The sequence below is a fragment of the Drosophila novamexicana genome, unplaced genomic scaffold (genome assembly GCF_003285875.2).
Source record: "Drosophila novamexicana strain 15010-1031.04,08,12 unplaced genomic scaffold, DnovRS2.1 tig00000462-arrow-pilon, whole genome shotgun sequence".
Lineage (NCBI taxonomy): Eukaryota > Metazoa > Arthropoda > Insecta > Diptera > Drosophilidae > Drosophila > Drosophila novamexicana.
The window spans coordinates 5182487-5207864 of record NW_020824806.1 but is presented as its reverse complement, the minus strand read 5'-3'; the positions used below and the strand labels follow the sequence as shown (position 1 = coordinate 5207864).

General features: G+C 39.8%; 1 protein-coding gene across 1 annotated transcript in view; it reads left to right on the top strand.

Annotated features, from left to right (window-relative positions):
- The window catches only part of LOC115760735 (uncharacterized protein DDB_G0283357), a gene marked incomplete at its 5' end in the record, with an annotated part of 40182 nt that overhangs the window by 10864 nt on the left and 3940 nt on the right, over positions 1-25378 (top strand). Inside the window, 5 exons of the mRNA XM_030702210.1 lie at positions 7542-7979; positions 9149-9234; positions 9296-10092; positions 13456-13849; positions 13940-14365. Of these exons, the coding sequence (XP_030558070.1) occupies positions 7542-7979; positions 9149-9234; positions 9296-10092; positions 13456-13849; positions 13940-14359 (2135 nt within the window). The remainder of the gene's footprint in view (positions 1-7541; positions 7980-9148; positions 9235-9295; positions 10093-13455; positions 13850-13939; positions 14366-25378) is intronic.

Genomic DNA, 25378 nt, shown 5'->3' with positions numbered 1-25378 from the left:
TGTGTGTGTGTGTCGCTGTGTGTGTGTGTGTGGCAATTGGACACGCGCCAAGCGCTGGAAATTATTGGCATGATGGCCAAGAAACGACAGTCAACCAGAGCAAATCTTCAAAAATGCAAATGCCATTTGATTTGCCTGCCCCGCAAACTCGCTCTGCCTTCTGCCCGGCTGCGTGCTTATCGCAATCGCAATTCGCATAAGCGAAATATAAGTGCGTTCAGCACACCGGCAATAAGTGTTTGTATCCAGCAGCTGCTGGCAAATATTTTGGCCAGAAACGAAGCGACGACACCAGAAATAAAACTTCGGCCACAAACAGAGCCAGGTTGCACACAAAGAAAGCGAATGGAAGACCAGCGATATGCCAGAGAGATATCTAATGTGTTTACATTGGCAGCAGACCAACAAAGAGCAAGAAAACTTGCTAAAAATAACAAAAAAAAAAAAAAAAAAAAGAAAAGCAAAATTTCAGCATGTACTTGAAGTATTTTCTTTTTTTTTTTGTGTACACTTCATCGCCGTGTCCTGCTATCGGGCGGTCGGTCACAATGTCCATATCCATGTCCTGCCGGCTGTCGCACGTTGTCCTCAGGTCCTCAGGTCTTCGGAATTGGCCATGCTCGTTGTCCTGATGTTTTCGGTTTTCTCTGTTTGTGTCTGGTTTTCTTCTGTTTCTTTTTTCGCTGCTGTTTCTGCGTTTTTTCTCAGTTCGTCTTTTTTTTTCGTTTTGTTTTTGCCATGCTTTCTGTTTTATGTGTCATTTCCATTAGAATTCAAGTGCCGCAAGACTTGAAAGTGAACTGGCCCTCAAGGCTGCTCGTTAAGTGCGGCTCCCAGGCAGCCAAGCACTCGCTCTCCAACCACATTTGCTGATATGCGCTTTTATCAGCTGGCGGCGCTTGCCTTGGTCCTGCTGCTCTGGCCAAATCAAATATCGCATCAAAGCAAATGCTGCTCTGTGGCATTTCTACCAATTAGTCGAAATATTTTGCTTTAATTAATTGCGACTAATAACTGCTCTTCAATACGGGTAAACAACAACATAACCACACAGCAACAACAACAACCACACGAACAACAACAAAACATGCGACAGCGCAAACATTTGCTTAGCTTCATGTAAATTTTACCCTCCGGCTAAATGGTTTGTGTGCGTGTTTGTGTGTGTGTGTGTGCGCTTTTATGTATAAACACGCACTTGGCATATTTCTTAAATAATGTTTATCTCCTTTCGAGTGGCAGCTGCCCTTTAAACAAAAATGCCACACATTTCGAGAGCTGCCCCCACATTCTACTTCTTGCTAAAGCTCTTCAACAAGAACTTGGATAATTTGTTTGTTAGATTTTCATTGCAAGTGTGCCAAAATTTGAGCTCGTTCAAAGTATTTAAGAGCTGTTGCTGTTTTTCTATATTTCTTTGCTAACTAAAATTCAACCTAACCCAACTTATTGCCCAGAGTCCCTGCTCGGGCGCCAGGCATAGGTCAGCTTCTGAGCATTGTGTACGGACTCGGGCTGGTCAAGTATCTGCGAGCCGTTCGAGTAAATAAAATATGTTGGTTATTTGGCGCGTTTCATAACCTTAAGTAACTTATTGCCCAGAGTCCCTGCTCGGGCGCCTCTAAACTCGTACGAGCTGTAAAATATTTGTAGTGTTGCTTTGGTTTCTTGAAGGCATAAGCTGCTCACGACTTGATTTTCATTGCAAATGACTTATCAAAATGCGAGCTATTTCAATGCCAATTCTCGACTGTTTTTTTTTTTATGCAGCTCGTTGTGCAACTCGTTTAAGCCGTTAACGCTGTGAGACTGTGAATCAAGCGCAGTTCTTATGCCGTTTATAAGCACATTACGTATACGCCAAGTAGCGCGCTGTGAAATAAAACAAAATAGCAGCTGACCAAAGGATGCCACTTGGCAACGTTCACGTACTCCAAATCCGCTTTGAATAACTGCTTATTGGTATGCCAAGAAAAAAAAAAATGAATATATATCCATGTATATACATGTATGCATATATATTTCGTTGATAATCGCGCAATAAAAGCCTTACCAACTGCATAATGGGCAAATCCTTTTGCACGCACAGCACCAGATATAACTACAGATGTGTATGTGTTTGTTTTGAATATTAATTTATGGCTCTTGTGGCAATTTTCTCGATTTTATATCGTTCTGATATCGCATGGAAACAAAAGCACAAAGAACGGCGCATGCCAAAATGCTGATTTTAAATGTTTATACGGGTTTTGAGTACGAAATTTATGATGGCAAAACAAAAGCTAAACGCAAACACACAAAAATGATTGACCACATATTGTTTTTATAATACCCTAAGAGCTGTTGAAGTGGTAGCAGAGGGTATTCTCTAGTATAGCAAATGTATGTTACAAATGAAAGTATGAACGCAAGGATCTCAGAACCTATAAGAGCTAGAGACTTTAAATTTTAGATGTAGATGCTCCTAGTTCCCGCGCAGATCGAGTTTGTTTCCGATAATCGATAAGTTGCTCCGTTTCCAAGCAATCGATAAAAATCTATATCGATATACTGTTTTTTGGACAATTTTGGTAAATAATAAGATCTGGAGTCACCAAACTTGACATATAGCTTCTAAAATAGAATATATATATGCACTTGATGTTGGAAGAAGAGGGTTCAGGGTATCGCCTAGTCGGGAGCTCCCGACTAGAACCTCTTATTTGTTATTTATTACTTGAGCATTCTTAAATCTGTGACTTTTTCTTAATCAAAATATATAGACCAAATTTATCAAATATCTTATCAATCTTATCAACATCGGACCACTATCACTATCATATAGCTGGCATAGGAACGAGTGGTCGAAAATTAGGTTCTTGCAAAGACAACTTTAGGTTTCCCTATTCTCCTTAAATATAGGTAGAATCTTATTAACATCTGATCACTATATCATAGTAGGTTCTTGTTTAGAAAACTTTTGTTTTTAGCAAACTTCTTGACCAAACTATCACTATTTCCCATATATAGGCAAATTCTTGGCAACAGCTGTCATAGGATTGGTCTAGAATTTTAAGTTATCTTGACCTTATTCGGCATATTAAAGTTCCACTATGATCTCTACAAATACGTAAAGTCCTATCCACATCTGACTGCTATAACATATATCTGCAGGCAGTACAAGTAGATTCTTGTATAGAAAACTTTACTTGAAGCTAGTTAAGTATACCCTACTATTTTACTGAGTATTTCCCAGCACTCGACTCGATGCAAACTTTCCTGACTTGTTTTTTAGTTGTTATGCAATAAATTAAAATGCAAGCCAAAAAAAAAACATCTGCATTAAAATATTAAAATCTAAATTTATAGTGAAACATATATGTTGAGAGTCGGTTATTGATTCGTTGGCCGCCTCGAGGAGTGGGTAACGAGAGAGACCATTTCCCTCGCCTGGAGACACACCTGTGAATACGTGACCTTTCAATTTATGCGAGCATCGAAGCAAATCGAAAACATTTTTTATGCCCGCATAAAATTTATGACCAGTCGCCAGTGGGCCTCCCACAGCATATATCGACATGACTGTGCCACATACCACCACATACTGCCACAGAGTCCGCCGTATTGCCCTCCAGTTCCTCGCGCTCTCTTGTGCCTCATTCGTTTTTCCGTTTCGCCTGCAGCATTTTGAAATTTGTCTGACAAATATTTGCCTGCCAGCGCTGGCGATAAAGCGTTTTTCGCGATGCCCTCCACAAAACGCTGTCACGGTCAGTGGCTCGAGCCTTCGGGCTTTGATATAGGCGACCAATTTGTGAATATATCGAAATTGAACTCACGCTTTAAACGAACAATTGTTCTTGCCAAGACTTAACCAGTCGGCAATACAAAAACCCAATTTTCATCGGAATGTCCCTGGGCAAGCTAAGCGCATTTTCGCTTATAATTCTCAAATGGTTTTGGTCTCGACTTGGGAGCTTCGATATAGACACTATTATGTCAATATATCGAAATTGAGTTCACGCTTTTAGCTTTCCAATTGTTCTTGCCAACCTTAACTAGCCGGCCATACAAAAACCCAATTTTCGTCGGAATCTCCCTAGGCGAGCTAAGCGCATTTTCGCTTATAATTCTCAAATGGTTTTGCTAATGCAGTTAACTGCAAATTGACTTTTGCTGGCCTAGTTCTTCTGACTGCGAGCCTCAGACAACTAGTCGTTAGTTAGTTAGGACAGTTTGAGTCACAAATCACAGTCACATACCAGCTCAACATACACGCACACACACACACTAACTCATATGTGGTGTGTGACTGGCAGATGTATGATAGCACTCTGCTGTGTGTGTGTGTGTGTGTGTGTGTGGGTTTCTGTGTGCACACTCATTCAAATTTATGCCTAAGCGCTGATTATGACAAATATGCCACGCTTCACTGGCTGCGATTCGCCAAAGGGGCACCGGGGTACGGGGCACAACCCAGAAAGTCGACCCCATAAAGCGCTTATTGTGTTTAGCTTGGCCTGTTTTTTGCCTTCTGCTCGGTCATTTTACGCAAATCCCAAAATAAATACAAGTCTTATTATTAGCATCAGGCACAGGCACACAGGATACACACAGCCGCGCCCCAAATAAATAAAATAAGCCAAAAGCAAAAATAAAATAAAAGGCAGACAGGAGGAGGGGGGGGGGGGGGGGGGGGGTTGGGAACGAAACTCCTGCCCCACCTGCTACCCTACTAATGACACATATCATCATGGAGAGCTGTGCTGAGGGCTTCTCTGGGCATCCCGACATGCGAGACGATGCGTGTCAACAATTATAATGTGCAAATTGTTTGATGTATGTCACCTGCCACATTTGCTTTATTGCCGCTCATTAGAAATGCTCAACGAGCACCTTTAACAGGGAGACAAACAAAATAAAAAATAAATAAAATACAAATACAAATACCAACTCACACACACGCCCACCCACACACGCACATATCAACAACGGATGACAACAATGACACCTTCCATTAATAGCTGTTTCGTTGATGTGTGTAATGCTGACATGCACTGCGAGAAAATCTCAATAGCAAAAAGTACTTTTAAATGTTTCGGAACAAATCCCGTTATAAGGTGTACCTAATTGTACATCATATTACTGTTAACACTCATTCATTTTCATTTATTAATTGTTAATTTCTTATTGAAAATTGTTTCTGGATTTGAACCAGCGCCCTTTCGCTTGTTAGTTCTATCTGGCAAACTTCATTGCTTTATTTTAAATTTGTTGCCTTTTCTTTTTGTGAACAACAACAAATTTTGTGTAATAAATGTAGCTATCAACATTTGTTGGTGGGTTTGAACCAGCGATATTATACATGTTAGTCCTATCAGACTTCATTGCTTTACTTTTCTTTTATTGATTTATTTTGTGTAAATAACAACAACAGCTATTTCAAATAACTGCTGGATTAGAACCAGCGACCTTCCGCTTGTTGGTCCTAACTAGAAGGATTGATTTCCTTATTTTTAATTTAATGGTATTTTGTTTTCTGAAGAACAACAGATATAACTATAAAAAAGTGCTCCTGAGTTTGAACCAGCGACCTTGCGCTTGGTAGTTCCATCTGGCAGACTTGCAAAGCAGAATATAAATTCAAGAACATTTATCGCCACGAAAATGCCATTCAAGTTAAAAAAGTTTCTACACATTTTGAGCAATGTATGCGTACGTTTGCCTTTAAGACGTATTAGTTTTGCCGCAGTTCGAAGCGAAGCCCGCCTCATGTCTTATGGAGGTTTAGCTGCGATTAATGACAGCACATCACAAAGATTTCGCTGGTTGGCTTCAGCGGGGCAGAGGGCAATTCGGGGGCCGGGGTCAACTGCTGTGACATTGTGATGAATGGAAACAGTTGCGGGGCGTATCTACCATTCCGTGTACACGGAATTTATGTGAACTGAACTCTCGCGTTGTGTGTGCCTGAAAGAATAGCCAAACAGCAATTTGGGCACATGATTTTGCATACAAATTGTCCTGCAGGACAATTGTGGGAGTTGGTGGATATTCCATTAATTTGTTGACTTGCGTGGAATGGTTGTCAGCTGTTAAGCACAAATATTACGTATACGCCGCACAATTGTTAAAAGCAATTTCGGACCATATCTGGGCATGAAAACAATCAGCGAGCTTAACGAAATGATGGAACCCAAAAAACCAACAATGGCATCCATAACTAAGCCCAGCCTAGCCCCAAACAAAAACACACAAAACAGAAACTCACAGCCACACACAGACACAGGGGAAAAAAAAAGTGAAAAAAGGATTATTTTTGATTATTTTGCGTGCCACAAAACAAATTCGTCGTTTTTTTTTTTTTGACCATTGTTAGTGCTCGGCCTGGTTTGAGCAAAGCGAGATAACATTCAAGCCGACTTTCTGCCTAAATAACAAAAAAAAAAAAAAAAGGGGGAAAATGTACTGGAGCGGTTTTTAATGGAGCTGGTAACAAGCGAAATGAATGAGCCGCAACCGGCTGCTCTTCATTTCAATGAACGAAATTGTATCATGTCCGGACGAGGGGACCGACGCATTTCTCTTCTTCTGGTTTCAGATGCCCAGTAAATTATATTTTATCGAAGGGTTGCTTTAATCTGAAGTGCATTTAAGGGAAATAGAAAATGTTGCGATTATCTGAATAATTTATAATTTAAATGAAAATGTCAAATCAAGCAGTGTTGCGTAACAGCAGCCAGGTGTTGTGCCAGCAAGGTGTGCTAATACAAACAGTGTGGACTAACAGCAGACAAACTGCCAGGCATGCTATTACGAAAACAGTGTTGAGCAACATCACCTAAGCTGCAAGGTATGCCATTACAGAAACAGTGTTGAGTAACAGCAGCCAAACAACAAGGTATGCTAATACATATACAGTGTTGAGTAACAGCAGATAAGCTGCAAGGTATGCTATTACAATAACAGTGTTGAGTAACAGTATGTAATTGGGCAACACTAGAAAGAGCACGTCTAATAAAAAATAACTATTTTAATATGTTTATATCTAGCTGAGTGCTTAAAGCAATTTTTGGATGCAAATCGAGCAGTGTTGAGTAATAGAGAAAAGAGGGTTGAATAAGCTTTTTGAAAGCAAAAACTAATCTAGCAAAACTAAGCTTAACTCAAGCTGACAACTGTGTTCATGGAACAAAGAAGCGTCTCCAGTGCCTACTTGGAGTAGAGTAAAGACTTTAAGGAATTTAGAGGCTCCTTAGATGCTCATAGTAGCACCTAGGGTATACCCAAGTCGAAAGGGTATATACAAGTTGAAAGCCAGCCGAGTAATATGAATAACAAAAAGTCCTTATGCGTGTGGACTCGAGCGGCAACAAATAACAAGAAAACGAAGAATAACAACAACAACACCAAAAAAAGCGACAACAAAGTATGAAACGAAATGCTCAGCGTGTGCATTAAACAAATCTAAGGCAACATTTTCACAAAAACTTGCTTATTTTACTCAATATGCTGCGACTGCTCTCTAAGCTCTCACACTCTGCTTCTTCTCTTTGCTACAGACATACAATCCTTGTGGCTAACGAGCTGGTTTGGCTCCCACAACAACAACAGCAACAGCAGCAGCAACAGCAACAACAACAACAGGAGAAGGAAACAGCAAAAAGACGCCGGCTCTGTCGATGCTGGCGTTTACACGCTACAACAGCCGCATAAATTTCCGCTTCAATTGGACGTGTACGGCGGTAATTGCAGCTTTGATTACCAGCAACACGAACTGCCATCCGGACATTACCAACAACAGCAGCAACAGCAAGAGCGACAACAACAACTAGAACGCGCCGCATCAGCAGCTCAAGAGCAATCAACACTTTCCATACAGCATCTAAAACAGCTGAAAAATCAGGGCAAAAGGCAGCGGCAACAGCAGGCGGAGCAGTGGAGATTTTTAAGAATTTCCTCCGATATTAACGAGACGAAATTTATTGAAAGTTCAGCGGGTAATGTTAAATAACAACAACAACAACAACGAGAACAACAACAACTCGCAGCTGTGGCTGCCTGAACGTATTTCCATCAATCAGAATTTAAATTAATTTTCTTTTATTTTTATTATTATTATTTTTGCCTGCCCCTTGAAAAGTTGAAATGAGCGAACAGCAGGCGTTCCCATGCTGCAGCATGCGGCATCAGAATCAGAATCAATGTATAATTGGGGGCAACAGAAATTTGCATACTTTTATTATTTGCGCGCATATTAAACGAATTTTCAGTTTGTGCCGCCCACAAAAGTAGGCTACAATATTTGAAATTATTAAATAAGCACATGAATCTTCAATGAAAAAGTTAACTAAAATGTCAGCTTGCAAATTCCATAAAGCTTAAAGTGGAATGTGAGTGGAAGACAACTATTTTGTAAGCAGACAATGCAAGTTGCATGTGGCCCATTCTAAAGGCGAATTTATAATTGGAGATTTTACGAGAGAGAGAATTTACGGGAACACAAAAAGATATTAAAAAAAGATATCTTTTTATAGTTTTTCTTTGGGTTATTTAAAATAACATGCTTTGTCAAGTTTTTCTCTTTAATTGACATATAGGAAGAAGATTTTGGGAGCATATTTATGTTTATGTTTGGAGTTTTTCAAGAGATTTCGGGAACACAAAAAGACATTATGTTTCTTACAGTAAACACTTTTTTATAGTTTTTCTTTGGGATATTTAAAATAACATGCTTTGTGATGTTTTTCTCTTTAATTGACATATAGAAAGAAGATTTAGGGAGCACATTTTAGATAGATGGCGATTTAGGAGAGAAATGAAAAGCAATTCCAGCACTTTTGAATGACAAAAAACTTGTTTATAGATTAGATTATACAACAAGAAAACATTTAAAAAAGAAAGGGCTTTTTATTAGCTTTTGGGAGTGCTTTTAAAATTACAGACTATAAAATTAGTTTTAGAAGAGCAATTACATGATTTCCCAGAGGTTTCAGCTGTTTTTAGTAGAGAAAAGCAAAGAGTTTTGTTTCACAGTTTTAGTGCTTAGTTTATTTCACATTTAGCGTCTTATTATTTTCCTGGAATTACTAAACCGTTAAATTGAGATGCAGCAAATGTTTGTCATGCCAATTAATTCGATAATTTTGTAATTTATTTCGTAAAACAGCTCAAACAATGGACGATATGGTTTATCAATGCAGCAATCAGAACTCGATTTACGTACTCAATGCCGGCTACAATCCAACATACGGCGTAAGTTTTTTCAGAAAATCTTTAGGGTCAAATTGTTTGGTCAAGTGTCGATTTTTTGCAGGAGCTTGGCGCACATGCGTTGGCAGCAACAGGGCGTGAAATGAATGGCAGCAGCAGCAGCAGCTCGGGCAGCAGAACAACAAGCAATTCAATTGGGGCAAGTTGTTCAAGTGCCGCCTGCAGTTTGCAGCATAAATTCAAAACTTTTGGCACAGCCAACGCCAACTCGTCAGCTGCGGCAGCAACAGCCACATCAACAATAACAAACCCAGCAGCAGCGGCAACAACAACAACGAGCTACGTAAATCCGATCGCTACATCAATGTCAACCGCAATGTGTTCACCGGCAACGGCAGCGCTGCAGAAATTGTTCAATTGCAACGTCACAGTCGGCGGCGGCGTTGGATCCATTGGCGACAACTGCCAAAATGTCAGCCACAGAAATCAGCAGCAGGGCCACAGCAACAGCAGCAACAACAACAACAATTGCCCAGTCGGGAGCCGTAACAATAGCTGCCTGTCAGCAACAGCCTCGCATAGATGCCGCTGCGTTGCGCACGAGGACGCTGCAAATGGAACTGGCAATGGAAATGGAAATGGGAGTGGATGTGGATGTAAAAGTGGATGTGGAAGTGGAAACGGTGTGGCAACAGCAGCAGGTGCACTTCCGTTGCTTGGCGCCGTGGCCAACAGGAAGAAATGCACCAATGTCAAATCAACGCTTATTGCCAAGAAGACAAAGTTTTTGAAAATTCTCGAAGAAGAGAAATGGCGCAGCAACCAGCAGCAGCAGCAGCCGCAGCAGCAGCTGACACCGGATGAGGCGGAAGCTTGCGGTGCCACACAGCAGCCCAGCAGGTAGGTACTTGCCACAGCACCACCCCCCCCCCCTACCTCACCCAGCCGCAGTCTCCTCTCCTGCACTACTCTGTGGCAAAACTTATAAATTCTCATAAATGTTATAAGGCATATTGCGGTGCTAAAATTGTGGGCAACTTTTTTTATAGGAGGGGGGCACAAGTTTATTGGACCAACGGAATTTGGCGAGTTGCTTTCTGGCGCCCACCTCCGGCTGCTCCTGGTCTTTGGTCCAACAAAGTATGCGCTGGCATGACAACAACTTTGTCATTAAGTTGGCCACGCAGATATGAGACTTGGCCAAAGCGAAGGCTAAATAAAAATCTTATTGGAGACAGTATTGACAGGCTCGAACGATTGCAGCAATCGAAAGCAAACGATTTAACGCAATTGAGAGCCTCTGAATACATGTAATTGATAGGAATGAGAGCTTATCGAAATGCGAGATTATGGAAATGTGAGATTATCGAAATATGAGATTATCGAAATGCAAAATTATCGAAATGGGAGATTATCGAAAAGAGAGATTATCGAAATGAGAGATTATCGAAAAGTGAGATTATCGAAGTGAGAGACTATCGAAATGAGGGATTATCGATACAACAGATAATCGAAATGAGAGATTTGGAAATAATCCCTTATCGATATATGCAATATATATCTATATATATAAGATCAAGTCTTGAATGAATGCTGATGAATTTCATTTATAAAGATTTAATTGTAGACTAAAGATAGATTTCATATATTAAAAACATTTGATTGAAGACTAAGAATTTAAGACATGCCACCAAATTGGAATCTACATTCTTGGGCTTTGAGCTTTAAGTACGCTTTATTGTAAGCAGCCGAAACCAGCTTAAAGCTTGTGCTTTAAAGCTATCTTTAGTATTTTGTAGAACAAGGCAGAGTCGAGCCGTCAATGAGCTATTTTAGCATTCAATTCAATTGTTGAATAAGTCTATCAAGTGGCTGCTGTTGAACACTAAATACATGTACTCAGGCTTAATCTAATATTTATTGCTAATACCCTCGATTTGATTAGATTTTTTTTCGACTGCACGCATAAAATGCTCCATAAATATTTAGTTTTATCTCTCGATTTATTATTTATTTGGATGTTTTGAAGAGTAGCCAAAGTCATCAACACGTTCGGTGCCCTGGGGAGAGGAAGGACGCATCTTTATGACAGTCACGCCGCAAAATGAGTTCAACTTGGCGCTAACTTGTTTTCTGTGCTGGCTGCCACATTGCCCAGCGGCTGTTTAAACGCATTCAATTAGCTGTCCACGATGTGGCACTGACTACTTCGCATAGCCCCGCACAGCCCCGACTCACCCCGTCCCTTGTTTAGCCAGTGCCAGTTTTGTTGCATTGTTCATGAAGTCATAAGTTTTGATCATCAGCGCTTAGCACGGACTAACTTTTTGTACGACGTGGGGCGTGAGACGGTGTGTGGCAGGTGTATGGATGGGGGGAAAGTGGCCTGTACAGGGCATAGTCGTTTAGTTGGCTCAGCCATTTGCGAAATTGAAAAATTAACGCGCTAACAGAAAGTCGGTGAAGCGCTTAAAGTGCCAATAGGGTCCATACCCAACAGCAGGGGGCTGGTGGAAGGGTGGGGTAGGGCTTCTGCCTGCCTGCCTGCCTGCCTGCCTGGCATCATAAAGTTGATTAAAATGCATGCCACACACATGTTGCAGCTTGCAAGTTGCAACAGCAACAGCAGCAGCAGTTTGGCTGCCTGCACACAATATTGAAGTGCAATAATCATATTTCAATAGCTAAAGAGCTGCCGGAGATTTGTGGGCGTGGCTGCACAAAAATAAAAGTTAACGCCAAACTTGCATTTTGCCAGCAGCCACTACCCTTTACCAACCACCCCCCCCCCCTCCCCCCACCCCCTTTTACGCTTCTAACATTTGCTGACAAACACAAAGGAGCCCAAAAATAATTTGCGCCAACTTCCTCACAGAGCTCACGAGTCCTAGCCTAGTAATTATGTCAAAGTTCAAAGCGTTGAATATTTCATTAGTCGCAACCGAGCGCGGTGCAACAGCGCGGGGCAGGAAGGGGGGCATGGTCGCGGGGCCCTTGAAGCACCAAAGTTCCTTTGATTTATTAGCGACTTTAATTAGAACGAGCCGTCTGCAGGGAAATGCACTCGGCCTTTTACTTTGCCCCGTTTTTTACAGTTGATTACAAGAGAATTCGCTGCGCGCATTCATCAAGTCTGGGATGCGTAAGAGAAGGGCGGCTGGTAGCCGGGAGGGTCACGGCGCTTGGCGACAACTCCATCAAGTTGCTTCGAGTGTGCCAAGATAACTTTGCGAAACATTTTCTTTGAATTAAAAAAAAAAAAAAAGAAAAAAAGTTTGTCGCTCAGTTTGCAACTATTTTGCATTTCTGCGTCGCAACCCCTTAACGCCTCCCTCCCCTCCAGCCGCGCTCCACTGTCATGAACTGATAAGCGGCTCTCAGCGCAAGGACAGGCGACTCTTTTCTTAATGGCCTCCACTGCAGCTGGTGCCACCCGAAAGGCCCAGGTGCAAGGGTGGATAGCAGGATCTTTCAGGAACTTTCAGTTGCACTACGCATAATTTAACAGCTGCCAACAGTGTGGCAACCCTGAAAGATATACAGCACATTTGATGGCAGCCCTAAAATACACACACTACATTAGATGGCAACCCTGAAGCGTATATATCACATTAGCATTGACAGCCCATTGCAACCTAAACAAAAATACTGTTTAAATAAAAAATACTCTATCTGATCGGAATGCGGTATTTTTGTAGTTTATCGCAAGTGGGAACTCTTCCTTTTTCCGATATGCATAAATATAATGCTTCTTAATACGTTCTTTAGGCGAATTTCATACTATTTTCATATACTCGTATATCTAAATGTACCTTTAACAGAAAACTTATGCATTAAAGATGCCTCTAATCATTTCTGGACTTCTTCAGCGTTTCTTCAGCTTTTAAGTAGCGACCTCTGCCCAGGTCTAGATATGCGTAACGTTGAATTACTTTGCCGCAGGTAATATTATCTAATTCTACATAAACTTCACTTAAAATTAAGTTGTCGAAAAGCCCATTTTGCCCAGCTTTAAGTTCTTTAAAAGCGACTAAAGCTTAGGTTTGAATTAAAGCGCGCTGAATAATGTGCTACGTTTTATTTCAATTTGCATACCTCTGGTACTCATCCGCGTCCTTCGCCATATCCTGGCCCACTATTGCCGCCCCCTTAGTGGATACGCTTCCTGTATTGCCTGCTCCCGGTTCCTGTTCATTTGTGCATTGGGCGTTTAGTTTAGTCAACCAAAAGCTAAATACAGGACGAGTAAACTTTTCATTTCAGGGCCAACAGCAATAGGGCGGATCCCCACGCAGCGTCCACGTCCACTTCAACGGCCGCATCATCATTTGCAGCTCACTCAGCCGGCAAGGATAACAACAGCAACATGAAAAATCACAACAGCAACAACAACAACAGTCAAGAGGCAGCAGGCGTGGGAGCTGGAGCTGGAGCAGAACAACAGCAAAATAAATTGAACAATTGGAGCATGCATAATGACAACAACAACAAGTTGGCCAACTACACGCAACAACAGGAACGCGGAGCGGGCGAACGGAAGCTGGAGAGTTATAAACAAGCCAACAGGTCCTCCAGCTATGAGCTGTACCAGGAGGCGGCGGACATACTAGGACTGAGCTGCAGCCTCTGTGATAATTGCCGTTGCTTGGACTGCCAGGTGCGTATTTTCAGAGTTAAGAAGGCGTTAGATAGAGGGCCAACTCAACCCCCTGCATCCACAAAACTAAACAAGTATTACAACCCACAGAGCGGGTACTTTGATTGCGCCGATGATGATGACGAGAGCTACTCGGAGCAATCACTGATGGATGAGTACGACGATGAATACGACTATGGCTATGGCTACGAAGAGCAGATGCTGCTCCCGTCCGGCCACACTAATCAGTCAGCCATGACACAGGCGGAGGGGCAGCGGCAGCGAGTCTCGGAACAGGAGCAGCAGTTAGAGCTGTGCTATGCAGTTGATTGCCAACAGAATTGCAGCAAAGTTGACGGCCCACCAGAGTCGCAGGAGTCCGGATCCGAGTGGATGTCGAAGTCTGAGCAACGCTTGGCCATAGATTTTGATTTAATTAATGCAACCAGCAGCCAAGTGCTGGAAAATTGTTCAACATTCAACGATTTAAGTTTATTGGATGCCGAGCAGCAAGCGAAGCCATTTACGTAAATTAAGGTGGGTGTAAGGTGTGTGTGTGTGAGTGTATGGGTGTGTGTGTGTGTGTGTGTGTGAGTGTGTGTATGGGTGTGTGTGTGTGTGTGTCGTTTGCATGCCTTGCATACTTTAAGCCATAATCCTTTAGCAAATATAGTCAACAAAAGAGCGTTAGCATAGAAAGTCATGTTTCCGGTTTCACTTTTGTTTCACTTACACTGAAATGCATAGCAAAAGTTTTGCTACACTTAACACCATACTAGACTGCATCGCAGGTTGTAAGCAGCATTTGTGCAATCCAACCTGAGCTTTGAACCTTGAACTAATTTAAAACATTTCGCAAATTCCATTGTAAAACAGTTCAGAGCTCAACATGGTTTCCATCATTATATTTTCAAATTTCAATTTCGCTTTACTTTTGCATAACATACACTTGAGAGCCTGTAACACCATAACAGTCTACACTCCACTTCAGCCCTGAACATAGCGCTAATTTTAACTTCAACACATTGTTTAATTCAAAATTCATTTTTGTGTACATACGAACATAAGCAAAAAGTGTGTGTGAAACACCATACCAGCCTCGATTTCAATTTAGATGCCAAATCAAAATCGGACGAGATTTGACTGAGTGGGAAGCTCGGACTATGTCTATATAGCAAATTTGAGGGGAGCATTTTTACATGAATTTCGACCAAAAATAATGCTGTCAGATCTATTTGCACAATTGATCTAGAGGCCAAACCGTGAATAAAAAACCAAACCTCTTGAAAATCGGATGAGATTTGACTGAGTTATGGGGTTGGGAAATTTCGACCTACGTCCATATGCGATATTTGAGGGTACCATTTTAACATGAATTTGAACCAAAAATTATGTTGTCAGATTTAGATGCACAATTGATCTAGAGGCCAAACCGTGAACAAAAAACCAAACCTCTTGAAAATCGGAAGAGATTTGACCGAGTTATGGGGTTGGGAAATTTAGACCTATGTCTATATGCGATATTTGAGGGTACCATTTTTACATGAATTTGGACCAAAAATTATGTTGTCAGATTTAGATGCACAATTGATCTAGAGGCCAAACCGTGAACAAAAAACCAAACCTCTTGAAAATCGGATGAGATTTGACTGAGTTATGGGGTTGGGAAACTTCGACCTATGTCTTTATGCGATATTTGAGGGTACCATTTTTACATGAATTTGGACCAAAAATTATGTTGTCAGATTTAGATGCACAATTGATCTAGAGGCCAAACCGTGAACAAAAAACCAAACCTCTTGAAAATCGGATGAGATTTGACCGAGTTATGGGGTTGGGAAATTTAGACCTATGTCTATATGCGATATTTGAGGGTACCATTTTTACATGAATTTGGACCAAAAATTATGTTGTCAGATTTAGATGCACAATTGATCTAGAGGCCAAACCGTGAACAAAGAACCTAACCTCTTGAAAATCGGATGAGATTTGACCGAGTTATGGGGTTGGGAAATTTCGACCTATGTCTATATGCCGTGAATAAATATTTGAGGGTACCATTTTTACATGATTTTGGACTAAAAATTATGTTGTCAGATTTAGATGCACAATTGATCTAGAGGCCAAGCCATGAACAAAAAGACAAACCTTATGGAAATCGGATGAGTTTTGACCGAGTTATGGGGTTGGGAAACTTCGACCTATGTCTATATGCGAAATTTGAGGGTACCATTTTTACATGAATTTGCACCAAAAATTATGTTGTCAGATTTAGATGCACAATTGATCTAGAGGCCAAACCGTGAACAAAGAACCAAACCTTATGGAAATCGGATGAGATTTGACTGAGTTATGGGGTTGGGAAACTTCGACCTATGTCTATATGCGATATTTGAGGGTACCATTTCTACATGAATTTGGACCAAAAATTATGTTGTCAGATTTAGATGCACAATTGATCTAGAGGTCAAGCCATGAACAAAAAACCAAACCTCTTGAAAATCGGATGAGATTTGACCGAGTTATGGGGTTGTGAAATTTCGACCTATGTCTATATGCGATATTTGAGGGTACCATTTCTACATGAATTTGGACCAAAAATTATGTTGTCAGATTTAGATGCACAATTGATCTAGAGGTCAAGCCATGAACAAAAAACCAAACCTCTTGAAAATCGGATGAGATTTGACCGAGTTATGGGGTTGGGAAATTTCGACCTATGTCTATATGCGATATTTGAGGGTACCATTTCTACATGAATTTGGACCAAAAATTATGTTGTCAGATTTAGATGCACAATTGATCTAGAGGTCAAGCCATGAACAAAAAACCAAACCTCTTGAAAATCGGATGAGATTTGACCGAGTTATGGGGTTGGGAAATTTCGACCTATGTCCATATGCGATATTTGAGGGTACCATTTCTACATGAATTTGGACCAAAAATTATGTTGTCAGATTTAGATGCACAATTGATCTAGAGGCCAAACCGTGAACAAAAAACCAAACCTCTTGAAAATCGGATGAGATTTGACCGAGTTATGGGGTTGGGAAATTTCGACCTATGTCTATATGCGAAATTTGAGGGTACCAATTCTACATGAATTTGGACCAAAAATTATGTTGTCAGATTTAGATGCACAATTGATCTAGAGGTCAAGCCATGAACAAAAAACCAAACCTCTTGAAAATCGGATGAGATTTGACCGAGTTATGGGGTTGGGAAATTTCGACCTATGTCCATATGCGATATTTGAGGGTACCATTTTAACATGAATTTGGACCAAAAATTATGTTGTCAGATTTAGATGCACAATTGATCTAGAGGCCAAACCGTGAACAAAAAACCAAACCTCTTGAAAATCGGATGAGATTTGACCGAGTTATGGGGCTGGAAAATTTCGACCTATGTCCATATGCGATATTTGAGGGTACCATTTTAACATGAATTTGAACCAAAAATTATGTTGTCAGATTTAGATGCACAATTGATCTAGAGGCCAAACCGTGAACAAAAAACCAAACCTCTTGAAAATCGGATGAGATTTGACTGAGTTATGGGGTTGGGAAACTTCGACCTATGTCTATATGCGATATTTGAGGGTACCATTTCTACATGAATTTGAACCAAAAATTATGTTGTCAGATTTAGATGCACAATTGATCTAGAGGCCAAACCGTGAACAAAAAACCAAACCTCTTGAAAATCGGATGAGATTTGACCGAGTTATGGGGTTGGGAAATTTCGACCTATGTCTATATGCGAAATTTGAGGGTACCAATTCTACATGAATTTGGACCAAAAATTATGTTGTCAGATTTAGATGCACAATTGATCTAGAGGTCAAGCCATGAACAAAAAACCAAACCTCTTGAAAATCGGATGAGATTTGACCGAGTTATGGGGTTGGGAAATTTCGACCTATGTCCATATGCGATATTTGAGGGTACCATTTTAACATGAATTTGGACCAAAAATTATGTTGTCAGATTTAGATGCACAATTGATCTAGAGGCCAAACCGTGAACAAAAAACCAAACCTCTTGAAAATCGGATGAGATTTGACTGAGTTATGGGGTTGGGAAACTTCGACCTATGTCTATATGCGATATTTGAGGGTACCATTTTTACATGAATTTGGAACAAAAATTATGTTGTCAGATTTAGATGCACAATTGATCTAGAGGCCAAACCGTGAACAAAAAACCAAACATCTTGAAAATCGGATGAGATTTGACCGAGTTATGGGGCTGGGAAATTTCGACCTATGTCCATATGCGATATTTGAGGGTACCATTTTAACATGAATTTGAACCAAAAATTATGTTGTCAGATTTAGATGCACAATTGATCTAGAGGCCAAACCGTGAACAAAAAACCAAACCTCTTGAAAATCGGATGAGATTTGACCGAGTTATGGGGTTGGGAAATTTCGACCTATGTCTATATGCGAAATTTGAGGGTACCAATTCTACATGAATTTGGACCAAAAATTATGTTGTCAGATTTAGATGCACAATTGATCTAGAGGTCAAGCCATGAACAAAAAACCAAACCTCTTGAAAATCGGATGAGATTTGACCGAGTTATGGGGTTGGGAAATTTCGACCTATGTCCATATGCGATATTTGAGGGTACCATTTTAACATGAATTTGGACCAAAAATTATGTTGTCAGATTTAGATGCACAATTGATCTAGAGGCCAAACCGTGAACAAAAAACCAAACCTCTTGAAAATCGGATGAGATTTGACCGAGTTATGGGGCTGGAAAATTTCGACCTATGTCCATATGCGATATTTGAGGGTACCATTTTAACATGAATTTGAACCAAAAATTATGTTGTCAGATTTAGATGCACAATTGATCTAGAGGCCAAACCGTGAACAAAAAACCAAACCTCTTGAAAATCGGATGAGATTTGACTGAGTTATGGGGTTGGGAAACTTCGACCTATGTCTATATGCGATATTTGAGGGTACCATTTCTACATGAATTTGAACCAAAAATTATGTTGTCAGATTTAGATGCACAATTGATCTAGAGGCCAAACCGTGAACAAAAAACCAAACCTCTTGAAAATCGGATGAGATTTGACCGAGTTATGGGGTTGGGAAATTTCGACCTATGTCTATATGCGAAATTTGAGGGTACCAATTCTACATGAATTTGGACCAAAAATTATGTTGTCAGATTTAGATGCACAATTGATCTAGAGGTCAAGCCATGAACAAAAAACCAAACCTCTTGAAAATCGGATGAGATTTGACCGAGTTATGGGGTTGGGAAATTTCGACCTATGTCCATATGCGATATTTGAGGGTACCATTTTAACATGAATTTGGACCAAAAATTATGTTGTCAGATTTAGATGCACAATTGATCTAGAGGCCAAACCGTGAACAAAAAACCAAACCTCTTGAAAATCGGATGAGATTTGACTGAGTTATGGGGTTGGGAAACTTCGACCTATGTCTATATGCGATATTTGAGGGTACCATTTTTACATGAATTTGGAACAAAAATTATGTTGTCAGATTTAGATGCACAATTGATCTAGAGGCCAAACCGTGAACAAAAAACCAAACATCTTGAAAATCGGATGAGATTTGACCGAGTTATGGGGCTGGGAAATTTCGACCTATGTCCATATGCGATATTTGAGGGTACCATTTTAACATGAATTTGAACCAAAAATTATGTTGTCAGATTTAGATGCACAATTGATCTAGAGGCCAAACCGTGAACAAAAAACCAAACCTCTTGAAAATCGGATGAGATTTGACTGAGTTATGGGGTTGGGAAACTTCGACCTATGTCTATATGCGATATTTGAGGGTACCATTTTTACATGAATTTGGACCAAAAATTATGTTGTCAGATTTAGATGCACAATTGATCTAGAGGCCAAGCCATGAACAAAAAGACGAACCTTATGGAAATCGGATGAGTTTTGACCGAGTTATGGGGTTGGGAAACTTCGACCTATGTCAATATGCGAAATTTGAGGGTACCATTTTTACATGAATTTGGACCAAAAATTATGTTGTCAGGTTTATATGCAGAATTGATCTAGAGGCCAAACCGTGAACAAAGAACCAAACCTCTTGAAAATCGGATGAGATTTGACCGAGTTATGGGGTTGGGAAATTTCGACCTATGTCTATATGCGATATTTGAGGGTACCATTTCTACATGAATTTGGACCAAAAATGATGTTGTCAGATTTAGATGCACAATTGATCTAGAGGTCAAGCCATGAACAAAAAACCAAACCTCTTGAAAATCGGATGAGATTTGACCGAGTTATGGGGTTGGGAAATTTCGACCTATGTCTATATGCGATATTTGAGGGTACCATTTCTACATGAATTTGGACCAAAAATTATGTTGTCAGATTTAGATGCACAATTGATCTAGAGGTCAAGCCATCAACAAAAAAACAAACCTCTTGAAAATCGGATGAGATTTGACCGAGTTATGGGGTTGGGAAATTTCGACCTATGTCTATATGCGATATTTGAGGGTACCATTTCTACATGAATTTGGACCAAAAATTATGTTGTCAGATTTAGATGCACAATTGATCTAGAGGTCAAGCCATGAACAAAAAACCAAACCTCTTGAAAATCGGATGAGATTTGACCGAGTTATGGGGTTGGGAAATTTCGACCTATGTCCATATGCGATATTTGAGGGTACCATTTCTACATGAATTTGAACCAAAAATTATGTTGTCAGATTAAGATGCACAATTGATCTAGAGGTCAAGCCATGAACAAAAAACCAAACCTCTTGAAAATCGGATGAGATTTGACCGAGTTATGGGGTTGGGAAATTTCGACCTATGTCCATATGCGATATTTGAGGGTACCATTTCTACATGAATTTGAACCAAAAATTATGTTGTCAGATTTAGATGCACAATTGATCTAGAGGCCAAGCCGTGAACAAAAAACCAAACATCTTGAAAATCGGATGAGATTTGACCGAGTTATGGGGTTGGGAAATTTCGACCTATGTCTATATGCGATATTTGAGGGTACCATTTCTACATGAATTTGGACCAAAAATTATGTTGTCAGATTTAGATGCACAATTGATCTAGAGGTCAAGCCGTGAACAAAAAACCAAACATCTTGAAAATCGGATGAGATTTGACCGAGTTATGGGGTTGGGAAATTTCGACCTATGTCTATATGCGATATTTGAGGGTACCATTTCTACATGAATTTGGACCAAAAATTATGTTGTCAGATTTAGATGCACAATTGATCTAGAGGTCAAGCCATGAACAAAAAACCAAACCTCTTGAAAATCGGATGAGATTTGACCGAGTTATGGGGTTGGGAAATTTCGACCTATGTCCATATGCGATATTTGAGGGTACCATTTTAACATGAATTTGGACCAAAAATTATGTTGTCAGATTTAGATGCACAATTGATCTAGAGGCCAAACCGTGAACAAAAAACCAAACCTCTTGAAAATCGGATGAGATTTGACTGAGTTATGGGGTTGGGAAACTTCGACCTATGTCTATATGCGATATTTGAGGGTACCATTTTTACATGAATTTGGACCAAAAATTATGTTGTCAGATTTAGATGCACAATTGATCTAGAGGCCAAACCGTGAACAAAAAACCAAACATCTTGAAAATCGGATGAGATTTGACCGAGATATGGGGCTGGGAAATTTCGACCTATGTCCATATGCGATATTTGAGGGTACCATTTTAACATGAATTTGAACCAAAAATTATGTTGTCAGATTTAGATGCACAATTGATCTAGAGGCCAAACCGTGAACAAAAAACCAAACCTCTTGAAAATCGGATGAGATTTGACTGAGTTATGGGGTTGGGAAACTTCGACCTATGTCTATATGCGATATTTGAGGGTACCATTTTTACATGAATTTGGACCAAAAATTATGTTGTCAGGTTTATATACAGAATTGATCTAGAGGCCAAACCGTGAACAAAGAACCAAACCTCTTGAAAATCGGATGAGATTTGACCGAGTTATGGGGTTGGGAAATTTCGACCTATATCTATATGCGATATTTGAAAGTACCATTTTTACATGAATTTGGACCAAAAATTATGTTGTCAGATTTAGATGCACAATTGATCTAGAGGTCAAGCCATGAACAAAAAACCAAACCTCTTGAAAATCGGATGAGATTTGACCGAGTTATGGGGTTGGGAAATTTCGACCTATGTCTATATGCGATATTTGAGGGTACCATTTCTACATGAATTTGGACCAAAAATTATGTTGTCAGATTTAGATGCACAATTGATCTAGAGGTCAAGCCATGAACAAAAAACCAAACCTCTTGAAAATCGGATGAGATTTGACCGAGTTATGGGGTTGGGAAATTTCGACCTATGTCCATATGCGATATTTGAGGGTACCATTTCTACATGAATTTGAACCAAAAATTATGTTGTCAGATTTAGATGCACAATTGATCTAGAGGCCAAACCGTGAACAAAAAACCAAACATCTTGAAAATCGGATGAGATTCGACCGAGTTATGGGGTTGGGAAATTTCGACCTATGTCTATATGCGATATTTGAGGGTACCATTTCTACATGAATTTGGACCAAAAATTATGTTGTCAGATTTAGATGCACAATTGATCTAGAGGCCAAACCGTGAACAAAGAACCAAACCTCTTGAAAATCGGATGAGATTTGACCGAGTTATGGGGTTGGGAAATTTCGACCTATGTCTATATGCGATATTTGAGGGTACCATTTTTACATGAATTTGGACCAAAAATTATGTTGTCAGATTTAGATGCACAATTGATCTAGAGGCCAAGCCGTGAACAAAAAACCAAACCTCTTGAAAATCGGATGAGATTTGACCGAGTTATGGGGTTGGGAAATTTAGACCTATGTCTATATGCGATATTTGAGGGTACCATTTTTACATGAATTTGGACCAAAAATTATGTTGTCAGATTTAGATGCACAATTGATCTAGAGGCCAAACCGTGAATAAAAAACCAAACCTCTTGAAAATCGGATGAGATTTGACTGAGTTATGGGGTTGGGAAACTTCGACCTATGTCTATATGCGATATTTGAAGGTACCATTTTTACATGAATTTGGACCAAAAATTATGTTGTCAGATTTAGATGCAGAATTGGTCTAGAGGCCAAACCGTGAACAAAGAACCAAACCTTATGGAAATCGGATGAAATTTGACCGAGTTATGGGGTTGGGAAATTTCGACCTATGTCTATATGCGATATTTGAGGGTACCATTTTTACATGAATTTGGACCAAAAATTATGTTGTCAGATTTAGATGCACAATTGATCTAGAGGCCAAACCGTGAACAAAGAACCAAACCTTATGGAAATCGGATGAAATTTGACCGAGTTATGGGGTTGGGAAATTTCGACCTATGTCTATATGCGATATTTGAGGGTACCATTTTTACATGAATTTGGACCAAAAATTATGTTGTCAGATTTAAATGCAGAATTGATCTAGAGGCCAAACCGTGAACAAAATGACAAACCTCTTGAAAATCGGATGGGATTTGACCGAGTTATGGGGTTGGGAAATTTAGACCTATGTCTATATGCGATATTTGAGGGTACCATTTTTACATGAATTTGGACCAAAAATTATGTTGTCAGATTTAGATGCACAATTGATCTAGAGGCCAAACCGTGAACAAAGAACCAAACCTTATGGAAATCGGATGAAATTTGACCGAGTTATGGGGTTGGGAAATTTCGACCTATGTCTATATGCGATATTTGAGGGTACCATTTTTACATGAATTTGGACCAAAAATTATGTTGTCAGATTTAGATGCACAATTGATCTAGAGGCCAAACCGTGAACAAAATTAACAAACCTCTTGAAAATCGGATGGGATTTGAGTTATGGTAGTGGAAACTTTTGACCTATGTCTAGGATATTTGAGACCCATATAGAAAAAATATAGTATTTAACAGCATACCAACTTCAGCTGCACAGCTTAAACTCAGGCTGAGTTTTAAAATCCGCAACTAATTTGAAACAATTTACGTATTCCTCTTTTGTGCGCGCAAGCTAATGCTAATTTGCAGAGTACTTTTTCTAGCTTTTGCTCGCTTTCGCACAAAATTCATATACCCCTTAATAAGTAGTTTATAGAGTATGAGAGGCAACAGCAGCAACAACAACAACAACTATGGGGTTTTTATGCAAAAACAGCAAATTGCATTTTACACAAAACTAAATGCCTGCTGAGTTGGCAAAGCTCCACTTTTCGACCGACACGCTGGGGGCGTGGCATGGTCGTGAGCGTGGGCGTGGTCGGTTATGGACAGCGCAGGAACCGCAACACTGGCAATGCAAAACCACTTGGCCAACTGGACCAGTTTATTGCTTTTAGCCAAGTTGTGTGTTTTTGCTATTGTTGTTGTTGTTGTTGTTGATTGTTAGCCGATTGTTGTATACGAACGCGCTGGCGCAACATTTTTTGGCTACAATCCCCTACTCTTAACCCCACCCCCTCCCCCACTCGGCAAATTTGATTTCACACAGATACAAGGACAAGTGCAATTTCCATATTTGTGCGGCGCCACAAAGCAATATGCAAAACAATTTGATGCTCCGTGCTTGAACCAAGTGCTGCGCTTTTTGGCAAAAAAAAATAAAACACAAAAAATAAAACCCATTTTCAAATTTTTAATTTAATTGAGAGCAGCCAAATCAGAGAAATTGCACTGGCAAACGAATGTTTTGGCCATAAACAAAATGAGAAGAAGAACAAATAGTTCAGCTAAAAGCTTAAAAACTGCACAAAATAATCAAATACATTTTCCATCAGTTAGAAGTGGCAAAGTGAAGTGTTCGGTAGATTAATATTAAAGCAAAACTAGCAAAAAACAAGTAAGAGGTTCTAGTCGGGAGCTCCCGACTAGGGGATACCCTAAACCCTCTTCTTCCAACATCAAATGCATATATATATTCTATTTTAGAAACTTTATGTCAAGTTTGATGACTCTAGCTCTTATTATTTACCAAAATTGCCCAAAAAACAGGATATCGATATCGATTTTTATCGATTGCTTGGAAATGGAGTAAGTTATCGATTATCGGAAACAAACTCGATCTGCGCAGGCACTAGGAGCACCTACATCTAAAATTTCAAGTCTCTAGCTCTTATAGGTTCTGAGATCCTTGCGTTCATACATACGGACGGACGGACGGACAGACAGACGGACATGGCTAGATCGACTCGGCTATTGGTGCTGATCAAGAATATATATACTTTATTTGGATTTTGCACAAATACATTTTTAATGGGTCCAGGGTATAATAAAATGCATAAAATTGCAATCAACTTAATCGAGCTTTGAGCTTCTTGAGCTTTGAGCTTTAAGGCGCTTTCAAAGACAAATTAAATTTATAAATATTTACATAGTAATGCCATGATGAGAAACAAAGAACACGCACATAAAACAATGTTTATTAATGTTAAAAAAAAAAACTTTAAGCAAAAAAAAGGAATTTTATATTTGTCTACTG